The 23,624-nt window shown below is 45.8% G+C and overlaps 1 protein-coding gene across 2 annotated transcripts in view; it reads right to left on the reverse strand.

Moving 5' to 3' along the window:
- NELL1 (neural EGFL like 1) overlaps positions 1 to 23,624 on the reverse strand; it is a 932,419-nt gene that overhangs the window by 344,275 nt on the left and 564,520 nt on the right. For both annotated transcript variants that reach the window (XM_073658224.1, XM_073658225.1), the window contains exon 14: positions 9,193 to 9,315. In XM_073658224.1, the coding sequence (XP_073514325.1) occupies positions 9,193 to 9,315 (123 nt within the window). The remainder of the gene's footprint in view (positions 1 to 9,192; positions 9,316 to 23,624) is intronic.

Raw genomic sequence — 23,624 nt, forward strand, 5'->3', positions numbered from 1 at the left:
ATGGTGTGCCTCGATCACCTTTTGTCGTAGCTGATCTGGAACAAACAGTCTCCCTGGAGGTCCAACAGGGGCGTCCCCCTGAGCCTCCAATACCTCCTCCTCAAGCTCAGAGCATACTGCCGACACCACCACCCCCTCTTGAAGGATAGGAACCGGATCATCCGTATTCCCGGCCCCAGGGAAACTATGAGATAAGGCATCCGCCTTCACATTTTTTGACCCAGGACGATATGTAACGACAAAATTAAACCTGGTAAAAAACAACGACCACCTGGCTTGTCTGGGATTCAGACGTTTTGCGGACTCCAGATAAAGCAGGTTCTTGTGATCGGTGATGACGGTGACCGGATGGACTGCCCCCTCCAAAAAATGACGACAATTTTTTGGAGAAAAAAGCGCACGGACGCCACTTACCAGGGGACGAACCTTGTGACAAAACTTGTCACAAAACTGCTCCCACCCCTACCTCAGAAGCGTCTACCTCTACAATGAACGGCTGTGACGCATCAGGTTGAATGAGTATGGGAGCTGAGGCAAAACATTTTTTCAAGGAGGAGAATGCTTGACAAGCCTTGTCAGACCACCTAGAAAAATCCGTCCCCTTTTTTGTCATGTCTGTGAGAGGTTTAACCAAGGATGAGAAATTACGAATGAATTTCTGGTAATAATTAGCAAACCCCAGGAAACGTTGTAGTGCCTTAAGATTCTCTGGCAGATCCCACTCAAGAACTGCCCGCACTTTCCCTGGGTCCATACGAAAACCGGACGCTGACACCAGGAAACCTAAAAACTGGAGTTCCTGTACGGCGAACACACACTTCTCCCATGTGGCGTACAGTTTATTATCCCGCAAGTTCTGTAACACCTGCCTAACATGCTCCTGATGAGACACAAGATCAGGCGAGTAAATTAAGATGTCATCCAGATATATGACCACAAACTGACCCACCAGGCGGCGAAAAATGTCATTAACAAAGTGTTGGAACACCGCTGGGGCATTAGTCAGACCGAATGGCATGACAAGGTTCTCATAATGCCCCTCCGGAGTGTTAAACGCCGTCTTCCACTCATCCCCCTCCTTTATCCTAATCAGATTGTACGCCCCCCTGAGATCCAACTTAGAGAACCATTTGGCGCCCACGATCTGATTAAAGAGATCGGGGATAAGTGGGAGTGGATACGGATCTCGGACCGTAATCCGATTAAGTTCACGGAAATCCAGGCAAGGGCGTAGGCCTCCATCTTTCTTCTTCACAAAGAAGAACCCCGCGGCCACCGGGGAAGATGAAGGTCTAATATGCCCCTTAGCCAGACTCTCAGAAATATAATCCTTCATGGCCTGCCTCTCCGGGCCAGATAGGTTATACAACCTAGATTTAGGTAACTTGGCCCCAGGGAGCAATTTTACAGAACAGTCATACACGCGATGAGGAGGTAGTTCCTGACACCCTTTCTCCGAGAATACATCCTCAAAGTCCGCCAGAAATGGAGGTAAGACCCTAGGAGTGACAGCACCGATGACCGTATTCATGCAGTTTTTATTGCAGAATTCACTCCATTGGCTTATCTCCCTGGATTGCCAATTAATAACCGGATTATGCTTAGTTAACCAAGGAAGGCCCAACACAATAGGAGTGGGAAGACCCTCCAACACGTAACAAGACAACAGTTCTTTATGTATCGCCCCCACTTGAAGATTTACGTTATGCACCACTTGCAAAAAACCTCCCTGACCGAGAGGCCTGGCGTCGATCGAAAATATGGGGATGGGTTTAGCCAACATATTCAATAGCATACCTTGAACCCGGGCAAACCTAGCGTCCACCAGATTAGCCCCGGCCCTACTATGTAGAAGAACAGATATCCTCTCAGTTCTCGTACCCACCACCACCTCCGCCGGTACGAGAAACTGAGACGAACCTAGGGACGAAATACCTACTCCCAGATTGCCGTCCACCACACAACCTGGGATCAATAGTTTTCCGACGACTCTTTACTCTGCAAAGGACGGGATGGACACCCCCCAATAAAATGTCCCTTTCTCCAGCAGAAGAAGCACCTTCCAGTCTTGTGGTGCACCGCCAGTCCCCTCCCCCGGAAAGATGTCCCTCCTAACTGCATAGGCTCCTCTGGACTGACCAGGGGAACCTCCATATGATGGGACCTTGTAGGAGGTGGAGTCATCCCAGGGGGCGGAGTTATCCCGCACCTCTCCCGAAGCCGTCTGTCAGTGCGAATAGCAAGGGCCATAGCAGCTTCCAGTGAGGCGGGAGGGTCATACTGTGCCAACACATCCTTTAATTTGTCAGATAACCCTTGACAAAACTAGCTCCTAAGAGCCGGGTCATTCCACTGGGTGTCCGTGGCCCACATACGGAACTCCGAACAGAATTCCTCCGCCGGACGATCTCCCTGGTGGATCCTACGTAACTTAGATTCAGCAAGGGAGATCCGATCCGGGTCATCATATACGAGTCCCAGAGCAGCGAAAAACCTATCCACTGACTGGAGAGCCGGGGAGCCCGAGGGAAGAGAGAACGCCCAAGATTGTGGGTCCCCTTGTAGGAGCGAGATGACAATTCCCACCCTTTGCTCCTCACTCCCCGATGACCGAGGCCGCAGCCGAAAGTACAACTTACATGCCTCCCGGAAAACAAAAAACTTGTCCCGCTCCCCAGTGAACCTGTCATGGAGAGCTACTTTAGGTTCTGGTCCGGCTTGCTCCAGAGGACACAAAACCTTGGACTTAATGTCCGCCAACTCCATGGACAAACTCTGCAACTGCCGAGCTAGACTGGCTACTGGATCCATGGTGGTTGGAAAAAATTATTATTATTTTTTTTTTTTGTGTCGGTCGGTGAAAATGTCACGCTGTCTCAGCGTACAGGGGGTCAGGGGCCTGAGCTGACCCTAGACGGGGGCCCTGACTAATCCCTCAACCTGGAGGTACTGTTAATGGTACAGAGGTCCAGGCCGCCAGCGTAACCCTAAACTCCTGAATATCCCTGAACCTCAGTAATCTAGTCCTGAGAAGAACCCCGATCACAACAATGGGGAACAGGATAGAAAATGCCCAAAACACAGTACTAGACAAACGAGACAGTACAAGGGGAAAACCAAAAACCACCTTGCATACAAAAACTAACACCACAATTACAGAGGGAACAACAACAGGTTAGGAGATAAATGATAAAGGGAGGAAGGGAGGAAGGGAACAAACCACACCGCATACTTCTCGCTCCGAACTCCACCAAACAACAATCCACTCTGAAGGTCTGCAAGAAATGCTTTCACCGACAACTTCCCTATCCGACCAGCAGGTGTTTGAAGGAATCCCAATACTGCAGCATTAACTGCAGCTGGGCGAGGCTGAGCCTCGTCAAGCACAGAGAGAGAGAGAATTAACTCCCTCACAACCAAAAAACACAAAGCACCAAAAACTCAGCTGCGAGAAGTCAGGCTGAGTAGTCGCGACGATCTTCGTGGCGACACACCCATGACAGGCACCTTGTCCGGCTCTTCCAGCTTGGCCTGGTGCACTGGCAAGCAGGATAATATTTTGGGGTTGATATCAGCTGTGTAATGTCTGCTGACATGAAGCCAGAGGTTATTAATAGGGCGGCGTCTATTAGACACCCCCATTACTAAGTCCATAAGTAAAATGAGAAAAAAAACACACAGTAAAAAAGTCATTATTTGAAAAAAAACTCCCCAACAATTTCCCTCTTTCCGCCATTTATTTAAATAAAATAAAATAAATACACACCAGTCCGCCGTAGTCCAAATAGAGGTCCCACGACGATCTCAGTCTTCTTCATCCAATCTATGGAGCTCTGTTCAGAGAATACAGCTCCATAGACTGGAGCAGCCACTACTGCCGGGTCTCACACTTTGCTCTGAGTGTTACCTCCATTCACAGTGGCCGGTTCTCACAAGGGCAACGCAAGTGCCAGACTCACGGTCGCTCATTTGTTCTGCACTCGCGCTGCTCTCGTGAGAACTGGCTGCAGTGAACTGAGATAACCTTACTGAGGTCACCTCAGTTCACAGCAGCCAGGTGTGGCAGTGGCTGCTGCTCCAGTCTTTGGAGCTGCATTCTCTGAACAGAGCTCCATAAACTGGAGGAAGTAGACTGGGATTGTCATGGGACCTCCATTTGGACTACGACGATCTGGTGTGTATTTTATTTTATTTATTTTATTTTTTTTTTTAAACAAATGGGGGAAAAAGGGAACTTTTGGGGGTGTTTTTTATTTTTACAAATAAAGATTTTTTTTTCAAATAAAGATTTTTTTCCTGTGTGTTTTTTTTTACTTACTGAGTTAGTAAAGGAGGTGTCTGATAGACGCTGCCCCATTACTAACCTCTGGGCTTGATGTCAATGGCCATTGCACAGCTGACATCAACCCCAAAATATGACCCTGCTTGCCAATGCACAAGGGCAAGCGGGAAGAGCCGAGGCTGAGTGCCAGAATCGGCGCATCTAATAGATGCGCCATTTCTGGGGCAGATGCGGGCTGGTGTTATTAGTCTAGAAGGGGGCCAATAGCCCTTCCCAGCATAATAAGACCAGCTCATAGCTGTCTGATTTCTCTTGGCTGGTTATCAAAAATAGGGGGACCGCATGTCGTTTTTTACATTTATTTATTAGTATTTTTTATTTATTGGTAATAAATAAATAAATGAAAAAAAACGACTCATCTCACCGCTCAAAACACCATCTGGATGTATCAGAGTTGGGGATCGTCATGGGACGTGGGATGAATTTACGGCGGACCCCTTTGGATTATTTGATTTTTTAAAGGTGAAAAAGGTTTGGGGAGTGCTTTGTACAATTAAAGGACTTTCTGTGTGTGTGTTTATTACTTTTCACTACGGGGTTAGTAATGGGGGTGTCTTATAGACACCGCTCCATTACTAAACTCTGGGCTTGATGTCATCGGACATTACACAGCTGACATCAACCCCAAAACTATTACCCCGCTTGCCAATGTACCAGGGCAAGCGGGAAGAGCTAAGGCCAAGCGCCAGATTTGGCGCATCTAATGGATGCGCCATTTCTGAGGCGGCTGAGGGCAGATGTTATTAGTCTGGGAGGGGGCCAATATCCATAGCCCCTTCTTAAGTTATTAATATCAGCCCACAGCTGTCTGCTTAGCCTTTGCAGGTAATTAAAAATAGGAGGGACCCCATGTCATTTTTTTGGGGGGACCCTATTTTTAATAACCAGTAAAGCTACGCAGACAGTTGTGATCTTATTATGGATATTGGCCGCTTCCCAGAAAAATAACATCTGCCCCCAGCTGTCTGCTTTCCCTCAGCTGCTTAGTAAAAATAAGGGGAACGCCACACCATTTTTTTAAATTATTTATTTATTCAATAAATACAAGTACAGTAAGCTACACACACTGCACTAATTATATATCTCACTGACATCTTTCTTACTATATACAGGTGCCGGCTAGTGAATACTCTCATCAGCTTCGCCTGCTCTCAGTGAGACCAGGTGTATGATGATGACAGTAGTAGTCATCAGGCGATGCCTGACCGGTGGTAACCTTTTTACCGTCAGTCACAGCTGCTGACTCACATGATGTCCTCTCTGTGACAGAGTGGGAACTGCGATACCCAGCGACTGTGACAAGCGGTGACTTCAGTAAGGTTACCACCGATCAGAGCCAGTGTTTCCCATGTTGTAACACAGATGACAGCTTGGGAACTGCTGGATGTTTGGACTCCCCATTCCATTATGGTACCCGAACCAAACTTTTTTTATAAAGATTGGTCGATTCTGACTGATCCAAAAATTCCAGGGTCAGCCCATCCCTACTTAGGACCCCATTTCCTGCCATATAATTGCACATTTTGCAGGAATGCTCTTCATGGAGTCTCCAGGAGCCACAATTTGATTTTAAATAAGATATAAAGAATTGATTCCCGACAGTCAATGCACTGGACTGAAAAGATCCTGTAAGTCCTTGTTATCTCGCAGATATTTCCTCCATGTGAAGATAACCTATCGCCGCCGACAAACGCACTTCACTTATGAAAAGCTCGCTGATGGTGTCTTTGACTCGCCCAGGGGGATGGGGACGACTCGGTACCCGGGCCTTTGCCTTGGGGATGTCGCGGTGGTCGGCTCCCGGGCCCGTACCCTGGGGTCAGCTTTTAAAAGGGGATTGTTTGTTAATTTTATGGAAGTTCGTGACGCCACCTGTGGTTTCTGGTGAGAATCACCAGCGCTGCGGCAGTCCACTGAGGCCGGTGATAAGGCAGCTTGATGGTATAGCTCCCCACAGGTGGAGCTAGGCCTCTGGGCAGCGTACGGAGAGGGGGACGCAGGACAGGCGAGACCCAGCCGGGTCAGAGCAAGAACAGGGACAGACAAGATAGTCAGTTGAGCACCTTTTACTGATGGAAATTCAGGCACGTCCCGGAGCACTGTAGGGTGAGGGGTGCATGTCCGAATTCTCCCCAGTGAGCGGGTGTAGGGCCTCCTGTCTCTTGCCTCTCTGTAGTAAGTTTCTGACCGGCCTGGAGCTAGGCCTAACTTGGTTTCTGTTCTGCACCTGCTGACTTGGTGATAGGGCCTTCTGTTGGAGATCACTCTCCCTATTCTTTGGGGTCTCCGTGATTCCTGACCCCGGTACGTATCAGCTTTTGGTGATCCTGGGACATGTAGTTCGCCAGGGGTTCCGGTTGTTTTCTACTGGTCATGAAGATCCACGTAGACTCGGACCCGGTGTCCGGTATTTGCTTCGGGGTGAGCTGGTTAAGCTCCTCTGCCCTCTATGTTACTCACTTTCCACTCGCCTTCGGCTCCGCTCGGGCCCTCACTAGGCTACACACACTGTAGCTGGGACCCTGCTCTCCTTCGCCGCTCTCAGAGTGTCAGCACACTCCTAGCTCTTTATCCTGAGCTCTGTGAGTTCTAGTCTGGACTCACTCTACAGACTTTACTGAACTCTTTCTGCAGAAACTGCTAGGCTCTGGCTCGACTGCACTGACTCCTTCTGTGTCTGAGCAGGAACTCCCTAGCTACTCTGTACTCTAGCAGGCTAGGAACTGAACTGCCTAGCTCCACCTTCCCTATTTATATCCCTAACGGACTCCCTCTGGTGGTCTGAGGTGGAAGGTGGAGTTGTGTGTATGCTGTGGGGGCCTCTTGTGGAGGAATCCTTCTATGCAACCCTCTAGGATCTGTGGTACCAAGCGCAGCTGGGCGCCACATCTTCATGGCCACTTCATTAGTGAAGCGGCAATAAGTTCTTTTCTGTTTTGGTCATGAAAGACACAACGCCTACTGCTAATATCTCCACTTATCACAATGTTCTGTACCGCGATAACACATGGAACCAATTTACTTCAATGTAGGGTCACTTTCCTGACAATAAAGAGCAATTTACACTGTTTTTCCAGTTTTATGTAAGTGAAAAATGTCCACTTGTGCAACTTTCTTGTATACTTTAAGTATCAATTCTCCAAGGTTTTCATCCCTGCATGTAATCAGTGAAAGAAAGCCATTACTGCTTACGTGGAATAGATGGAAACCCGTCCTGACCTGGATTTTTTTTTGGGTTTAAAGGGATTAACTAATTTAGAAACCCATTTGCAAAATCTGTATTAGGGAGGAGAGGTCATCTGATCAGGATTATCACAGTGGGGTTCAGTTACAGAGAGCATCTCTTACTCTCAAGGGCCCATTAATATGAATGAGAATTGTGTAATACCTTGTTTCTCCTGTGGGAGTGCTGCAGGAAAATGTAACACTTATGGCAAGTTTTACCCTACAGATTACAGTTGATCGCTTAGGTTACAAGCATCATACTTTTCTAGGAATTTTTCCCTTTAATGGGAGTATTCCCACAAATTTAATTAATCAGCCAACACCGGATAGTTAATAAATATCTGATCCCTCATTCCTCCTCACCCTCAAAACTACAGCCAATGTCGCTCTATGGGAGTTATGTAATGAGCCATTACACAAAGGAAATGACACCAGGGGGTATCAGATCCCAGTTCTAGTAATCTATGAAACAGTCACTGTTAAGACCCCCAGAATCCAAATACCTTATGGATAGGTACAGTGTCAGATTGAGGTGCCAATGGCCCACCAATAACATAGACTGCAAGGGTCCACTGTTTAACTATATGCAAAAAAATCATTACCCCCATTCACAAATTTACCTATTCTATATAATAATTCACTGGGTAGTTTGTTAAATGAATCATGTTGCCTTTGTCTGTACATAGTGGATCAATTACACTGTGCCAACTACTGCTCATAAAAAGTGGTGCCCACTTCTGCATAGGGGCCCACCGGAGGATTCCCCTGCTCTCTGATGGGCCAGTCCGACCCTGGATATGTAATAAATGTGATCGGGGGGAAAACCTCTTTATGACAGGTTACATGTCCTTTTAAAAGTTGATGTTTTCATTCATTAACTTCAAGCAGAGATCTTGAAAAGTATGAGAACAAAAAAACAAAAAGTACAGGAAGTTGCAGAATGTTTCCCTATATAAAGATTAAAGCTTTATGTTCACGGCATTGAGACAAATCAGGAATTAATATTGGTCGGAATACTTAGTCAAAAGAGAAAAGTATCAACTGGTCAAAAAAACGGGCCAAGAAGTATCAACTGGTCAGATATCCAACATTTGTTTTATGAATTTGCAGCCTCCAAATTAAATTCTTGAGAAACAGCACTGATATCAAGGGTCCATGACTGCAGAAACCCAACTCAGAGCAACAAAAATGAATGCAGACCTCCCCATATAAAGAGTATGTATTATTAAATATATCTATTAAGCCTGATAAGGCTGGTGTACTTACTTTGAAAATTTAAGTCAGAATGGCTGACTAATCCTTTTTAAAAGTTTTCCTGCCTAATTTTAAAACGATAATTTTATGAGTCCAGCTGTACGTTTTGTTCATTTTATTTTAGGATTAAAAAGTCCATTTTGGCATGGATTTTAAGAATAAGCACACCGGCCTCTTGAGGTCTAAGAGATCTATTTGATAATGTATGAATTATGTATGGTCAAATCTGGTGACAAATCGGTTTTAAGAGCTCAGTTACAGAGTTCAAGCTATGGGGACATCTAAAGAAAGGAACTGACCAAACAAAGTTGTAACTGTGTAAGCAAAGTGTAGCCCAAAAAATCCACTAATATCACGGAAATGCGGCCTACCTCGACAGATGGTGCCATTCCCTACATATCCAGGTTTGCAAGTACAACTGTGCCCCTCCACTGAGTTTGTGCAAATGGAGTTCTCATCGCAGCTGCTTTGTCCATTGCCGCATTCATCGTGTTCTGCAGGAAAAGAAGAAAGGAAATAGATTAGTGTAAATATAAAACACATATAAAGTGTTAATAGGTCCAGAAACCACCGGACCCACAGTGGTAGATGTCTTCAGCTGAGATGGCATCCCCTATAGAAGCCCCTGTCCCCAGTAGTGTCACTGTTAAAGACCCCAGTTGTGTCACTGGTAAGGGCCCCAGTAGTGTCACCGGTAACGTCCCCAGTAGTGTCACTGGTAAGGTCCCCAGTAGTGTCACCGGTAAGGTCCCCAGTAGTGTCACTGGTAAGGACCCAAGTAGTGTCTCTGGTATGGACCCCAGTAATGTCACTGGTAAGGACCCCATTAGTGTCACTGGTAAGGACCCCAGTAGTGTCACTGGTAAGGACCTCAGTAGTGTCGCTGGTAAGGACCCCAGTAGAGTCACTGATAAGGATCTCAGTAGTGTCACTGGTAAGGACCCCAGTAGTGTCACTGGTAAGGACCCCAGTAGTGTCACTGGTAAGGACCCAAGTAGTGTCTCTGGTATGGACCCCAGTAATGTCACTGGTAAAGACCCCAGTAGTGTCGCTGATAAGAACCTCAGTAGTCGCTGGTAAGAACCCCAGTAGTGTCACTGGTAAGGACCCCAGTAGTGTCACTGGTAAGGACCCCAGTAGTGTCGCTGGTAAGGACCCCAGTAGCGTCACTGGTAAGGACCCCAGTAGTGTCACTGGTAGGGACCCCAGTAGTGTCATTGGTAAGGACCTCAGTAGTGTCACTGGTAAGGACCCCAGTAGTGTCGCTAGTAAGGACCCCAGTAGTGTCACTGGTAAGGACCAGAGTAGTGTCATTGGTAAGGACCTCAGTAGTGTCATTGGTAAGGACCTCAGTAGTGTCACTGGTAAGGACCCCAGTAGTGTCGCTAGTAAGGACCCCAGTAGTGTCACTGGTAGGGACCCCAGTAGTGTCATTGGTAAGGACCTCAGTAGTGTCACTGGTAAGGACCCCAGTAGTGTCACAGGTAAGGACCCCAGTAGTGTCACTGGTAAGGACCCCAGTAGTCTCACTGGTAAGGATCCCAGTAGTGTCACTGGTAAGGACCCCAGTAGTGTCACTGGTAAGGATCCCATTTCAAATCTCTCAAGTCCAGCAAAATAAAGGGGTTGTCTTGGATTTTCAAAAAGTTGTCCAACAGCACAAAAAAAAACCTGCGGGAACCAGTGATTGGCAGCAGCTGTCACATGAATGATGGGTGTGATATCATTGCTGCCATATCAGTGGGGATTACAGTAATCACAATCAAGCACTGGGAGAAATAACAGGTAAGTAAATATTCACAATAAATAAATAAAACCGCTGTGTATTAAGTAACTCCCACTGGAAATTCCTGAACAAGAAAGCTATGAAAAACTTTATGCTGCATGTGGTAATTTAATTGTCTATTGATGGCAGTATTATAGTAGTTATATTCTTGTACATAGGAGGCAGTATTATAGTAGTTATATTCTTATACATAGGGGGCAGTATTATAGTAGTTATATTCTTGTACATAGGGGCAGTATTATAGTAGTTATATTCTTGTACATAGGGGGCAGTATTATAGTAGTTATATTCTTGTACATAGGAGCAGTATTATAGTAGTTATATTCTTGTACATAGGAGGCAGTATTATAGTAGTTATATTCTTGTACATAGGAGCAGTATTATAGTAGTTATATTCTTGTACATAGGAGCAGTATTATAGTAGTTATATTCTTGTACATAGGGGGCAGTATTATAGTAGTTATATTCTTGTACATAGGGAGAAGTATTATAGTAGTTATATTCTTGCACATAGGAGCAGTATTATAGCAGTTATATTCTTATACATAGGAGCAGTATTATAGTAGTTATATTCTTGTACATAGGAGTCAGTATTATAGTAGTTATATTCTTGCACATAGGAGCAGTATTATAGTAGTTATATTGTTGTACATAGGAGCAGTATTATAGTAGTTATATTCTTGTACATAGGAGCAGTATTATAGTAGTTATATTGTTGTACATAGGATGCAGTATTATAGTAGTTATATTCTTGTACATAGGAGCAGTATTATAGTAGTTATATTCTTGTACATAGGGGGCAGTATTATAGTAGTTATATTCTTGTACATAGGGAGCAGTATTATAGTAGTTATATTCTTGTACATAGGGGGCAGTATTATAGTAGTTATATTCTTGCACATAGGAGCAGTATTATAGCAGTTATATTCTTATACATAGGAGCAGTATTATAGTAGTTATATTCTTGTACATAGGGGGCAGTATTATAGTAGTTATATTCTTGCACATATGAGCAGTATTATAGTAGTTATATTTTTGTACATAGGAGCAGTATTATAGTAGTTATATTCTTGTACATAGGAGCAGTATTATAGTAGTTATATTCTTGTACATAGGGAGCAGTATTATAGTAGTTATATGCTTGTACATAGGGGGCAGTATTATAGTAGTTATATTCTTGTACATAGGGAGCAGTATTATAGTAGTTATATTCTTGTACATAGGAGCAGTATTATAGTAGTTATATTCTTGTACATAGGGAGCAGTATTATAGTAGTTATATGCTTGTACATACGGGGCAGTATTCTACTAGTTATATTCTTGTACATAGGGAGCAGTATTATAGTAGTTATATTCTTGTACATAGGAGCAGTATTATAGTAGTTATATTCTTGTACATAGGGGGCAGTATTATAGTAGTTATATTCTTGTACGTAGGGGGCAGTATTGTTGCAGTTATATTCTTGTACATAGGAGGCAATATTATAGTAGTTATATTTTTGTACAAAGGGGCAGTATTATAGTAGTTATATTCTTGTACATAGGAGTAGTATTATAGTAGTTATATTCTTGTACATAGGGGGCAGTATGATAGTAGTTATATTGTACATAGGAGCAGTATTATAGTAGTTATATTCTTTACATAGGAGCAGTATTATAGTAGTTATATTCTTATACATAGGGGGCAGTATTATAGTAGTTATATTCTTGTACATAGTGGCAGTATTATAGTAGTTATATTAGTAATATTCTTGTACATAGGGGCAGTATTATAGTAGTTATATTCTTGTACATAGGGGGCAGTATTATAGTAGTTATATTCTTGTACATAGGGGGCTGTTTTATAGTCGTTATATTCTTGTACATAGGCGGTAGTGCTATCATAATAAAACATGTATATCCAGCGTATTAAATTTAGGGTCGTGCACCATGAGCTCCACACACAACGGTTGTACACAGTCTGGTTATGATCCCAGAATGGCACCCAGTTTTGCTTGGGTAGATGACAGATTTTTTACAGTAATGGAATGTACTCTGGATTCTGGAAGTTACATAGAAAATGTCCATAAAAGCCGTTCTGTTAATGATACAGTGTAATTATACCGATAACATAATGCTGTGGAAGGCACAGGGAAGTATATGCACTTAACGACACGCCGGCCCCTCTTCACTTTACTGCTCGTGAACATTTTATGGCGCAGTTTTGCTACTAATGGTTTTTCTTACTCCAGAACAGTTATTCTGCATTAAACTAAAATGGTCTAATTTATTTCCGTTGAATAATATCTATTTGCCAAAAATTGGCAAAATAACAAAATAGAAAAACAAAAAGAAAAAGAGTTTTGTTTACCCACAAGACATTTTAATGAGACTGCTGGTCGGCATTCATGGACATTTTTTACAGCGACACAAATGAGTAAAAAAATGGACATTTGGGGTAAAGATTAATTTATTTCTGTTCACTGTAGGCAGGAGCTTAAATCTGCACGTTGGCAAAGCTCTGGATAGGTTATGATGCAAGACGACAATCTGATATACCACCTAATAAAAACACAACTCTCCAACTGTTCGTCTCGGCTCGGCGCTGCCTCTGTTTATGAAGGCATAAAATGCTAAGTTGGTTTAGTAAGAGATAAAAATGTCTCTCGATACAATATTGGTCCAAGTAAAAAAAAAAAAAATGGGAAAAACCTAATTAGAAGAATTTATTTATTTATTTACTCTTAACAGCCCCCAAGTTTATACACACATGTCAATACTTATAGATCCGCCTGTCTGGAGTTAAGATTTCCCATTTTATAATTTGTAACAAAAAGAGAAAAAGAATAAAAACAAAAAAAAATCTATTAAAATGTGTTTTTGACAATAAAAATAAAGAGTTTTTTTATTTTCTTTTTTTTTGGCTTGCCATTAGTTGGTTCTCTTCATATATTTCCTTGGGGTTACAAAATAACAGAATTATTGCAAGGTCTGTATATGGGCTGCGATTTCCTTATTGGCCACAGATCTCCTGACCAACTTCATTGGGATACAGGACCTTTTAAAATAAGTATTCATACCCCGTGAACTTTTCCACATTTTTTTCACATTACACCTACAAATGTAAACATATTTTATTGGGGTTGTATGTGATACCAACACAAAGTAGCAAGTATTTGTAAAGTGTTAAGGAAATGATACATGGTTTCTAATTATTTTAAAAGTATAGATCTGAAAATTGTGATCTGCACTTGTATTCAGCCCCCTGTAGTCAGATGCCCCTAAATAAAATCTTGACTGACCAATTGCCTTCAGAATTCACATAATTAGCAAATTAAGTCCACCTGTAATTTATTCTCAGTATAACTACAGCTGATCTGTGAAGGCCTCAGAGGTTTCTATGAGAACATTAGAGATCAAACAGCGTCATGAAAACCAAGGAGCCCACCAGGCAGGTCAGGGGTAAAGTTGTGGAGAAGAGTAAATCAGAAAAATAGCCCAAGCTCTGAACATCTCACAGAGCACTGTTCAATCCACCATCCAAAAATGTAAGAAGTATGGCAGAACTGCAAACCTACCAAGAAATGGTCATCCACCTGACTTCCTCAGCAAGGAGAGCACTCATTTCAGAAGCTGCCAAGAGACCCATAGTCACTCTGGAGGAGCTCCAAAGATCCACAGCTCAGGTGAGAGAATCTGTCCACAGGACAACTATTTGTCATTTCTTCCACAATTCTGGCCTTTATGGAAGAGTTGCAAGAAGAAAGCCATTTTTGAAAGCAGGCCATAAGAAGTCCCGTTTGCAAAAAGCCACATAGGGGACACAGTGAGAATTTGGAAGAAGGTGCTCTGGTCAGATGAGACCAAAGGAGAACTTTTTGGGCTACGTACAAAATGCTATATGTGATGGAAAACTAACACTGCGCATCACCCTGAAAACACCATCCCCACCGTCACACATAGTGGTGGTGGGTGACAGCATCCTGCTGTGGGGAGGCTTTTCTTCAGCAGGGGTAGGGAAGCTTGTCAGAGTTGATGAATGGAGATAAAAATATGGGCTGTTGAGATCAGGTCAGGAGACTCACGGCTGGTCCTGAAATTGTGGGCCATGTAAGGACCATGAAACTTAGGACAGGACTGATTATCAAGAGTGAAAAAAGTTTTTAGACCAGCCCTCTAGCTTGACAGCCCCAAATGGAGAATCCCCTTTAATATTTCCTAAAAGGGTGTAAAAATGGGTTTACAAACCAGACTGCCTGACCGATAACATTTTTTGGCCCCAAAAGATTACTTGGGGTATAAATATAGCTATTAATATGTATCAAAAATGTTCAATTTCATCCCAAACTGATTTGCATTGAAAGTTTTTCTCGTGTTATGAGAAATGGAACTTTTTTTTGGGGATTTTTTTTTCCTCTCTCAATTATTTATCTTTTTCGTAGCTGCTGATGTTTGTTCTGACAGAAAGGCGATATGCAATATAACCAAGCAATGCCACGATGAGCCGGTATGTAACTCGGCTGTCAGGGATCCAGCCACGGACAATGATTTACTGTTTGTTCCATGGAAACACAGTTTTTTTCTCAAAGTTATAGTTAACATTTGAACAATGATTTTTCTTATAAAAATAGAAATCGAGAACACAGTGTCAATCACTTCAGCGCTCTCCTCCCAACTCCTCTATATTCAGTGGTCAGAAACTACGACTGGGTTTATCCAAACCAAATGAAAAAAACAAAACTCAAGTTTAGGGCGTATGAACAGTTTTGCAGAAATTCTTCCGTTGCTCAACTTCACTTAAAATAAAAATGAAGCAACTTTGAAAGTGGACTTCATCTCGGATCTTCTACTGTTCTGTGTATTCAGCTCTTATGCAGACTTATGTGTTTCCATGGCGACAGACTACAAAACAAACCCTTAGTAGTCTGATCCTGCAGTCGTAATACTTTAGTCTACACTTCTTGGTAAACCACAGACAGTAAAAATGGAGGGAAGTAACACGACTGCAGGTTCAGACTACACACGAGGCTTGTTTGTAGTGTGTAACTCTAGAGACACACAGGACGGCAGCGGTGCTGTATACAAAAATGAGTAGGATCAAATTGCTGCATCTGACATTACCTGATACAGCAGGCCTGCGTAGGAGCCGTATACAGGGGGAAAGTGGTGGACACCTTGATTTCTTGAGCAGTAGGTCACCATTTTATGAGCAGCAATGACCTATTAAATGAAAATTTCCTCTTCAGAGAGGAAGAAGACTTGAACTCTAGCAACACCTATTGGAAGTAACAATCCTAAAAGTCAATATCGACCCTTTCACAAGCCTTGTCATATGACTTAGAATAAAAGCCAAACCAGAATATCTACTTGCAGACATGTGTCTTTGGATGTTTGCTCCTCATCAGTGCAAAGCAAGAGATCTGATTTGGCTGTATTGCTTATTAGTCAACCAAAAGACATTTAGTATTAAGTTTTAAAGCTGTCTGGATTGTACAACAGTAACCTTAACTACGGTAGGGAATGGTACCCCATGAATACGCAGATGCTCTGGCTATCCCTACTACTAGGGGCTTAAATATAATTGGTGCTGGGGTTGCAATAGTACCCGGTCCTGGAGCCAAAAAGGGCCTTTTGCTATTAAAGACCTAGGATAGCTGGGGGTCCCGTTGGAGATTTTGCATTGGGCCCCACAAGCATCAAGTTACGCCACTGCTGCCGATCCTACTGTGATTCCTTCTCTTCTATCAGTCATCTGACTACTGCAGCCTAGGGGCCATGTCCAGAATATGCAGAAGTCACCACTGAGCCCCGTGATTGGCTGCAGCAGTAAGGTGACTGATGGAAGGGGGATCTCCCCTATATAACTGGAAGGGAGTAGCGGAGGACCACCGGAGTGGTGTCTCTGAAGCAACCAGAATTCAAGAAATTCTTATTTCTTTATTTCCTACAATTTTGTCCAATCCCGGAAAACTCCGATAACAACTTGACAGAAGAGGACGACTCAAGAGCTGTTATTTGTTGGAGAACTTATTTTATTGCAGATTGAAATTTTTTTTTTTTTTTGCGAAAATGTTTTTCAATTGACCGAACGTCGGAAAATAGCCTTTTTTTTTTTTTTTTCTTACAACAATTCCAATTCAGCAAAGTCGCTCATTGCAACTTCTAATTATCTGTAATCATAGAGTGTGTGATGTTAAATGGATAAGCTGATAGAACAATAATGAAAGATTGTTTAAGCTTCATACGGGAGAAAATGGAAAATCTGACAAGTGGCGGCCGTACAAGTAATACCAGGAGTCACTGATCCGTGGCGAGAAAATGACTGTTTATGAAGAGAGAACACTCTTTACCATGGGAAGGAGCCCGTGTTATGCCACTAGTGAAATTAGCTGTCCATAATGATTTGTCAGGATCTACGGAGGCGACATCTGTATACATAACTCCGATTAGCATGTCTGAGCCCTAATGGCTGCACGCTGCGGGTCACGTGGGGTCCCCGAGCTGTGGGGTGGGCACCTTCATCCATATAAACCATTAGGGCAAGTAAACATTAAAGAATGGGGGGTCCCGATCAGCCCTCCCTCACAATTGCTAAAAAGTAGAGAGGTTCTGTAAAGGCAGCTTGGATTGTAGCAGAATTTAACTATCTGAGTATCTGATAAAAGACCATAGAAAACTACATTTTCTCGCACAGCAATGCTTGGCCTCAGAAAATCTGCAGTTTGATGGGAAGACTTTGATGAGACAGCCCCTTTAAATCTGCGCAACAGGTAACATTTGAGTTACCTCACCTACTTGGGACACATCAAACGAAGAGAGTAATCACTGGAGAAGGACATCATGGTGGGAAGAATAGAAGGAACAAGGTGAAGAGGAAGACCGTCAATGGCGGAGAAGACCTTGGTGGACACATCTAGGCTTCCTACAGATCGTTCATCTGACGCGCCCCCTGGGCCGTGTGTGTAGGGGAATACCCAGAGCCAGGTCTCTGTGTAATACTGGGGGTTGTAGTCTCCGTGGCGGTGACCCGGTCCAATGGCTCAGGGTGGTCAAAGCAGTGGCGGATCTGTTTCTTTGGTTTTGTAATATTTAAATGTCCGACTACACCATCCGTGGATTGCAGTCACTGAGAACCGCCGCTGCGGGGCAGACCGCTGAGGCTGATATTGTGTGTGCAGCAGAGGGTAGTATAACTCCCCACAGGAGGAGTATAGCCTCAGGGCAGCGTCTGTAGATGGTGAGGGTTGTGGTGCACGGGTGCAGCAGAAATGACTCAGAGTCCGTGCAGTGCAGTTCAGGGTCTTTACTGATGGTAATGAAGAAGGCCCTGCCGGGAGTACTGGCTAACATTAGAGGCCTGGTCAGTCTGTGAGCGAACAAGAGTCCCCCTGGCCAGGTGGAGGTGTAGGCCTTCCTATTTGACTGCACTCTTCCTGGCTACCCTGCTGTAGTCGTGTAGTAGCCCACGTCCCTGAGTGTACCGTGTGGTGCTCACCCGTATGGCTGGTGACTTGGGGCCTTTGGTGCCTTCCGCTCCTCGGTGGTGGTGCTGGTCCCTTGCGTGTGACTGAGCCTCCGGGCTTTCTATGGCCAGAGGACCTGAAATCCCCTGCCAGGTGGTTTCTGCTGCTGGATGTAGATATCCCCACAGCCTCGGACTCCGGTGTCCGGTTCTCTGCGTCTTCTGCCAGGACGAGCTCTGCTCCAGTCCCTGGTCTTCAGCTCCTGGCTCCTACAGAGCTCCTTGCTGCTGCTCTGTCCCTTTCCCTGGAACTAGACTCGACTCGACTCTCTAACCCCGCCCCAGATCCAGTTTATAAAGGGCAGGTTCCTCCCCTCCCTGGACTGGGGCAGGAGGTGTGGAATGCAATATTGCTCCTGACCAGGAAAACCCATGCTCGCTCTCAGACATGGTATTTCTACCACTGTGGCAACCAGACCCCTGGGGTGCCACATTCCCCCATAGTAAATTTTAGTACTCCGGGACTAAACACATTTTATGAAAACATAACAGGTAATAAGCAATACAGTAACATATACACAAGAAGTTTAGTCTTTTTAGGTCACGGCGCTCCCGTAACCAGGTGTCCATGTCACCCGAGACGCATTTTGAGGGACCCGTCCCAAACACTCCACGTAGGCCCTGGGGTGGCTACAGGGCATCGATGATCCGGCGTTGGACCAAGTCTTCAGCCATCTCCACGGGTTTTTGCTCTGTGGTCTGGACAAAAAGGGGGCACTTTACAGGTGCAACTATATACAAAGTACAGTTCCGGTTATTCATTGTCCATAACCTGTTAGTCCATGAGCCCTGTCGGGTAACTAGAAAAACACAATTAGTATGCAGGCAACAAACATTTTAACATTTGCAATTTACAGGCATTTATATCACATTTTAAATTCTCCAGCGAGCGGGCATTTGACCCCTAGTGCTCCTGGTGGACCTACGTAACACGCTATCTGGGGGTGTCTTTTCTGGGTCCCCTTTTTCTACCCCTTGTGTAGTGCACTACAGGTATTTGGAGATGTTACGGGTAGGTTGGGCAGCTTCCTGCGTACTCTTTGGCTTACCACGGGCACTGCAGGCTCACTACTAGCAGAGGGTTGATTCTCCTGGGCTGCTGGTATGGAAACTTCAGCCTCCAGGGCCAGTTGCTCTTCCAACACTACTTGCTCTTCTGTAGGCCCTTGAGGGGCTGGCTGGAGAAAGGTAAGGACGGGTACCACAATAGCGTTGTTAATTTGTGTCCAGGACCGGGGAAATTCTCCGAGTACTGTACTGACCATTTCTTCCCTTTCCTCTGTGGGTTGAGGGCTATCTTGGTCTTCATCAGTGCTTTGCAGCTGCTCAGGACACTTATTCAGGTGGTCTCTGGAGACAGTGGCTGTGGTCTCTCCTCCATCCTTACTGATAATACATACTTTTGGATTTTCATGACTTGAGGGCAGTACTGTGTACGGTTCTTTCTCCCACTGGTCATCCAACTTATGGAGCCGCCTCTTTCTCTTCAAGACCTGCTCTCCAGGTGCCAGGGGAACAGCGGGAGCATGCTGGTTGTAAGTCCTCTCTTGCCTTTCTCTTGCTTGAGACAGACTTATCTCAACACTCTCCTGCACTTTCCGGTACTACTGCTGCTATTCTGTATCCCAGTCTGCCTCTGGCGAGGTGTCCTCGGGTGTCAGGACTCCCATATCCAAGTCAATGGGCAGCTTACCAGGTCTTGCTCTCATTAGGTAAGCCGGGGTGCAGTTGGTGGAATTTACTGGGATGTGGTTATACAAGTCCACCAGATCAGGCAGTTTTTCAGGCCACAGACTGCGTTCTTCCAGGGGCAATGTTTTCAGCAAGTCTATCACCACCTGGTTCACCTTCTCGCACAATCCGTTGGTTTGGGGGTGATAGGGCGTTGTCCTTATCTTCTTGCAGCCATACAGGTTGAGGAACTCGTGGAAGACCTCCGCTTCGAAGGCTGGACCTTGGTCAGTCAACACTTGCTCCGGATACCCGTGTGGACGGCAGAAGTGCTGCTGGAAGGCTCTAGCTGCTGTCTGAGCTGTTAAGTCCTTGACAGAGACCACCACCAGGAACCGGGAGTAGTGGTCTATGATGGTGAGGGCGTAGACGTACCCGGACCTACTTGGAGCCAGCTTCACATGGTCAAGGGCTACCAGTTCTAGTGGCTGCTTGGTGATGATGGACTGCAGGGGAGTCTTCTGGCTGCCACGGTCCTTCCTTCTCAGGTTGCACGGGCCGCAGTCTCTGCACCATCTCTCAATGGCCCCTATCATGCCTACCCAGAAGAACCGTTCACGTAACAGGAACTCCAACTTCTTCCATCCAAAGTGACCTGCTCCGTCGTGGTATGCCTCCAGGACCATAGCCGCGTCTCGTCTCGGGACCACTACCTGCCAGGATAGCTCATGCGTCCGGGAGTTGACAATTCTCCGGCACAGCTTCCCCTTGTAGAGAAACAGTTTACTCTTCTCCTTCCACAGCTGTTTAGTTTCTTCCGGATCGTCTGGGTCAAGGCGGGCAAATGCCCGTGTCAGCATCTCTTTCACCAGGTGGACGGCTGGGTCACTGTCTTGCGTCTCCGCCCAGCTGTAGTGGGGTAAGGGATTGAACGTGGCAGAGTGCCTGTCCCTTACTCGGTGGGAACACTGGGTAATCCCACGATGGTGGAACGCAGGGAGTTCAATCTCTTCCAGTTCTTCTGGATCTTCCCCTCCGTCCGGCAAGTTCGGCGTCCTGGACAGGGCGTCTGCGTTGGCATTTGTGTGTCCCGCCCGGTATTTGATGGTGAACTCATAGTTGGATAGGCGGTCCATCCATCTCTGCTCCAGGGCACCTAGTTTTGCAGTGTCCAGGTGTGTCAACGGGTTGTTGTCCATGTACACGGTGAACTTGGAAGAGGCAAGGTAATGTTTAAAGCGCTCTGTCACTGCCCATACCACCGCGAGGAACTCTAGCTTCAAGGAGCTGTAATTTTCAGGATTCCTTTCCGTGGGCCGAAGCTTCCTGCTGGCATAAGCGATTACCCGTTCTCTGCCCAGTTGGATCTGGGACAGCACCGCCCCTTGCCCGATGTTGCTCGCGTCTGTGTGGAGAATAAAAGGCTGGCCGTAATCAGGGTACGCCAGGATTTCATCCCCCGTGAGGGCCATCTTCAGTTGGCGGAAGGACTCATCCTCCAGCTTGTCCCATTTGAAGGGCGGCTTCTGGTTTTTGGTCTTCCTGGACTGGCCTATCAGGAGGTCCTGCATAGGAGCTGCCATTTTGGTGAAACCGGAGATGAATCTTCCGTAGTAGCCTACCAACCCGAGGAACTGCCGCACTTCCTTTATGCTGGAGGGTCTTGGCCAGTCCTTAATCACTGTGATCTTATCAGGGTCGGGAGCTACTCCGTCAGCACTCACCACGTGTCCCAGGTACTGTACCTTTGGTTTCAGTAGATGACACTTGGAGGGTTTCGCTTTTAGGCCGTAGCCTGCCAGGGCGTCAAACACCTCTGCCAGGTGTTTCAGATGGTCCTCATATGTTTTGGAATACACAATGATATCGTCCAGGTATAGCAAAACCGTCTCGAAATTCTTGTGCCCCAGACAGCACTCCATCAACCGCTGGAAGGTTCCTGGTGCGTTGCAGAGCCCGAACGGCATACAGTTGAATTCGCTGAGACCCATCGGGGTGGTGAATGCGGTCTTCTCCTTGTCTGCCTCTGCTACAGGAACCTGCCAGTACCCGTTAGTAAGGTCCAAAGTGGAAAAGAAGTTAGCAGTTTTTAATGCAGCTAAGGACTTTCTATTCTAGGTAACGGGTACGCATCTTTGTGTGTGATATGGTTGACCTTCCTGTAATCTACACACATTCTCATAGTGCCATCTTTTTTTTCACAAGAACTAGTGGAGCTGCCCAGGGGCTACAGCTGTCCCTGATTACCCCAGCCTCCTTCATTTCTCGCAACATTCCCTTGGCATTCTGATAGTGTGCAGGGGGTACAGGTCGGTATCTTTCCTTTATGGGCGGATGGTCTCCTGTGGGTATGTGGTGTTCTACCCCCTTTACTTGCCCAAAGTCTAGCGGGTGTTTGCTAAAGACTCTTTCGTACTCCTGCACCACCCGGTAGACTCCCTGTTTTTGGTGTGAGGGAGTGAAGTCGGTGCCCACATGCAGTTTCTGACACCAGTCCTCCATTTGTTTCTTGGAGCCGTTACCCTCCTCTGGTTGAGATGGAGGCAAGGGTTCCACAGCCTTTAATGAGTTCTGGCTAACGGTGAACAATTTGGCTAGAGTAGCATACCGGGGCAAGTAGATTTCTCTTTCCCCAATGTTTAGGATGCGGACGGGTACCCTCCCATGGCGTACATCGACCACCCCCCGTGCTGTCAAAATGGTGGGCCTACTGTCTGAGTAGACGGGTTCTACCATGGCTTGGTAGTCCCTTCCTCTTAACCCGATTGCAGTCCGGCACCAGATCATCATCTCACTTTTTGGGGGAATGGCGATAGGGAATGGGTCACTCATCCTAACGCTTCCAATCTCACCACCAGATAGTTCTACCTGTTGCCTTTTCATCAAGGCTCTGATCTCTTTTTGTAGGACATGCTGTTGGCTGGAGCTGGCGTTCATTGCAACCTGCTGTAAAATGGCAATTATCTCTGCAAGACAATTTTCAATAACATTAGCACCCAAGGTTATCTTAGGGTGGCTTTCACGACGGTCAATGTCCACAATAATCAGTCCTTGCGCTGGCTGTTCAACTTTACCAATTTTGATGGTCACCTCCTTGAATCCCACCTGCGGTATGGGCTGACCATTGCTGGCTATGATGCTCAAATCGTCATCTGGGTAGCGGGTAATATCGGAGTCATTCCAGTACCGCTTAAAAAGCACATAGGGGATGGTGGTTACCTGTGACCCGGTGTCCAGTAGTGCACTCATAGGAATGGCATCCAGCACCACAGGCAAGACCGGTCCTCCCCCTACGTACTTATCACGCCAGCTCGATGGGCCTGATGGTCTTATGCCTGGGGGGGTCGGCCCTCTGCCCCAGGTTGAGCCCGTTTGAATGACAGTGCCTTGCCATATGTCCTGGTTAATTGCAGCGGTGGCAGATGGGTTGTCCGTCCTGGTCATAGCGGTCGCTGGGCTTTCCTCTGGACGATGGGATCCTCCTCCGTCGGCTCCAAGGGACGTCCTCCGGACTGGAAGCCAGCTGGATCTTTCCTGGGGAAGACACCTGTAAAGACTGCACAGATCTGGTTAGCGCTGCAACGCTTTTGGTCAGTTCTTGGACCTGATGGTGCAGGTCTGGAGCCGGGTCTTTGTCCAAATCTTGTGCATCAGCTCCCACAGGCTCTGCAGACAAGGGCGCCGCCTCCTGGTGATAGGTGATAGCAGGGCGCCTATGGGTTACAGTGCCACCTGGTGCCGGTTCTCGGAGCACCCGGATGGCCCTGTCTTTGAACTGCGCAAAGTCCAAATCAGGGTTCTGCAGGGCCATTACACGCAACTGGGTTCGGTGGGCGCTGGACTGT

Source organism: Phyllobates terribilis, unplaced genomic scaffold, assembly GCF_046119375.1.
Source record: "Phyllobates terribilis strain yellow unplaced genomic scaffold, ASM4611937v1 Scaffold_13__5_contigs__length_258822181, whole genome shotgun sequence".
NCBI classification, from domain to species: Eukaryota; Metazoa; Chordata; class Amphibia; order Anura; family Dendrobatidae; genus Phyllobates; species Phyllobates terribilis.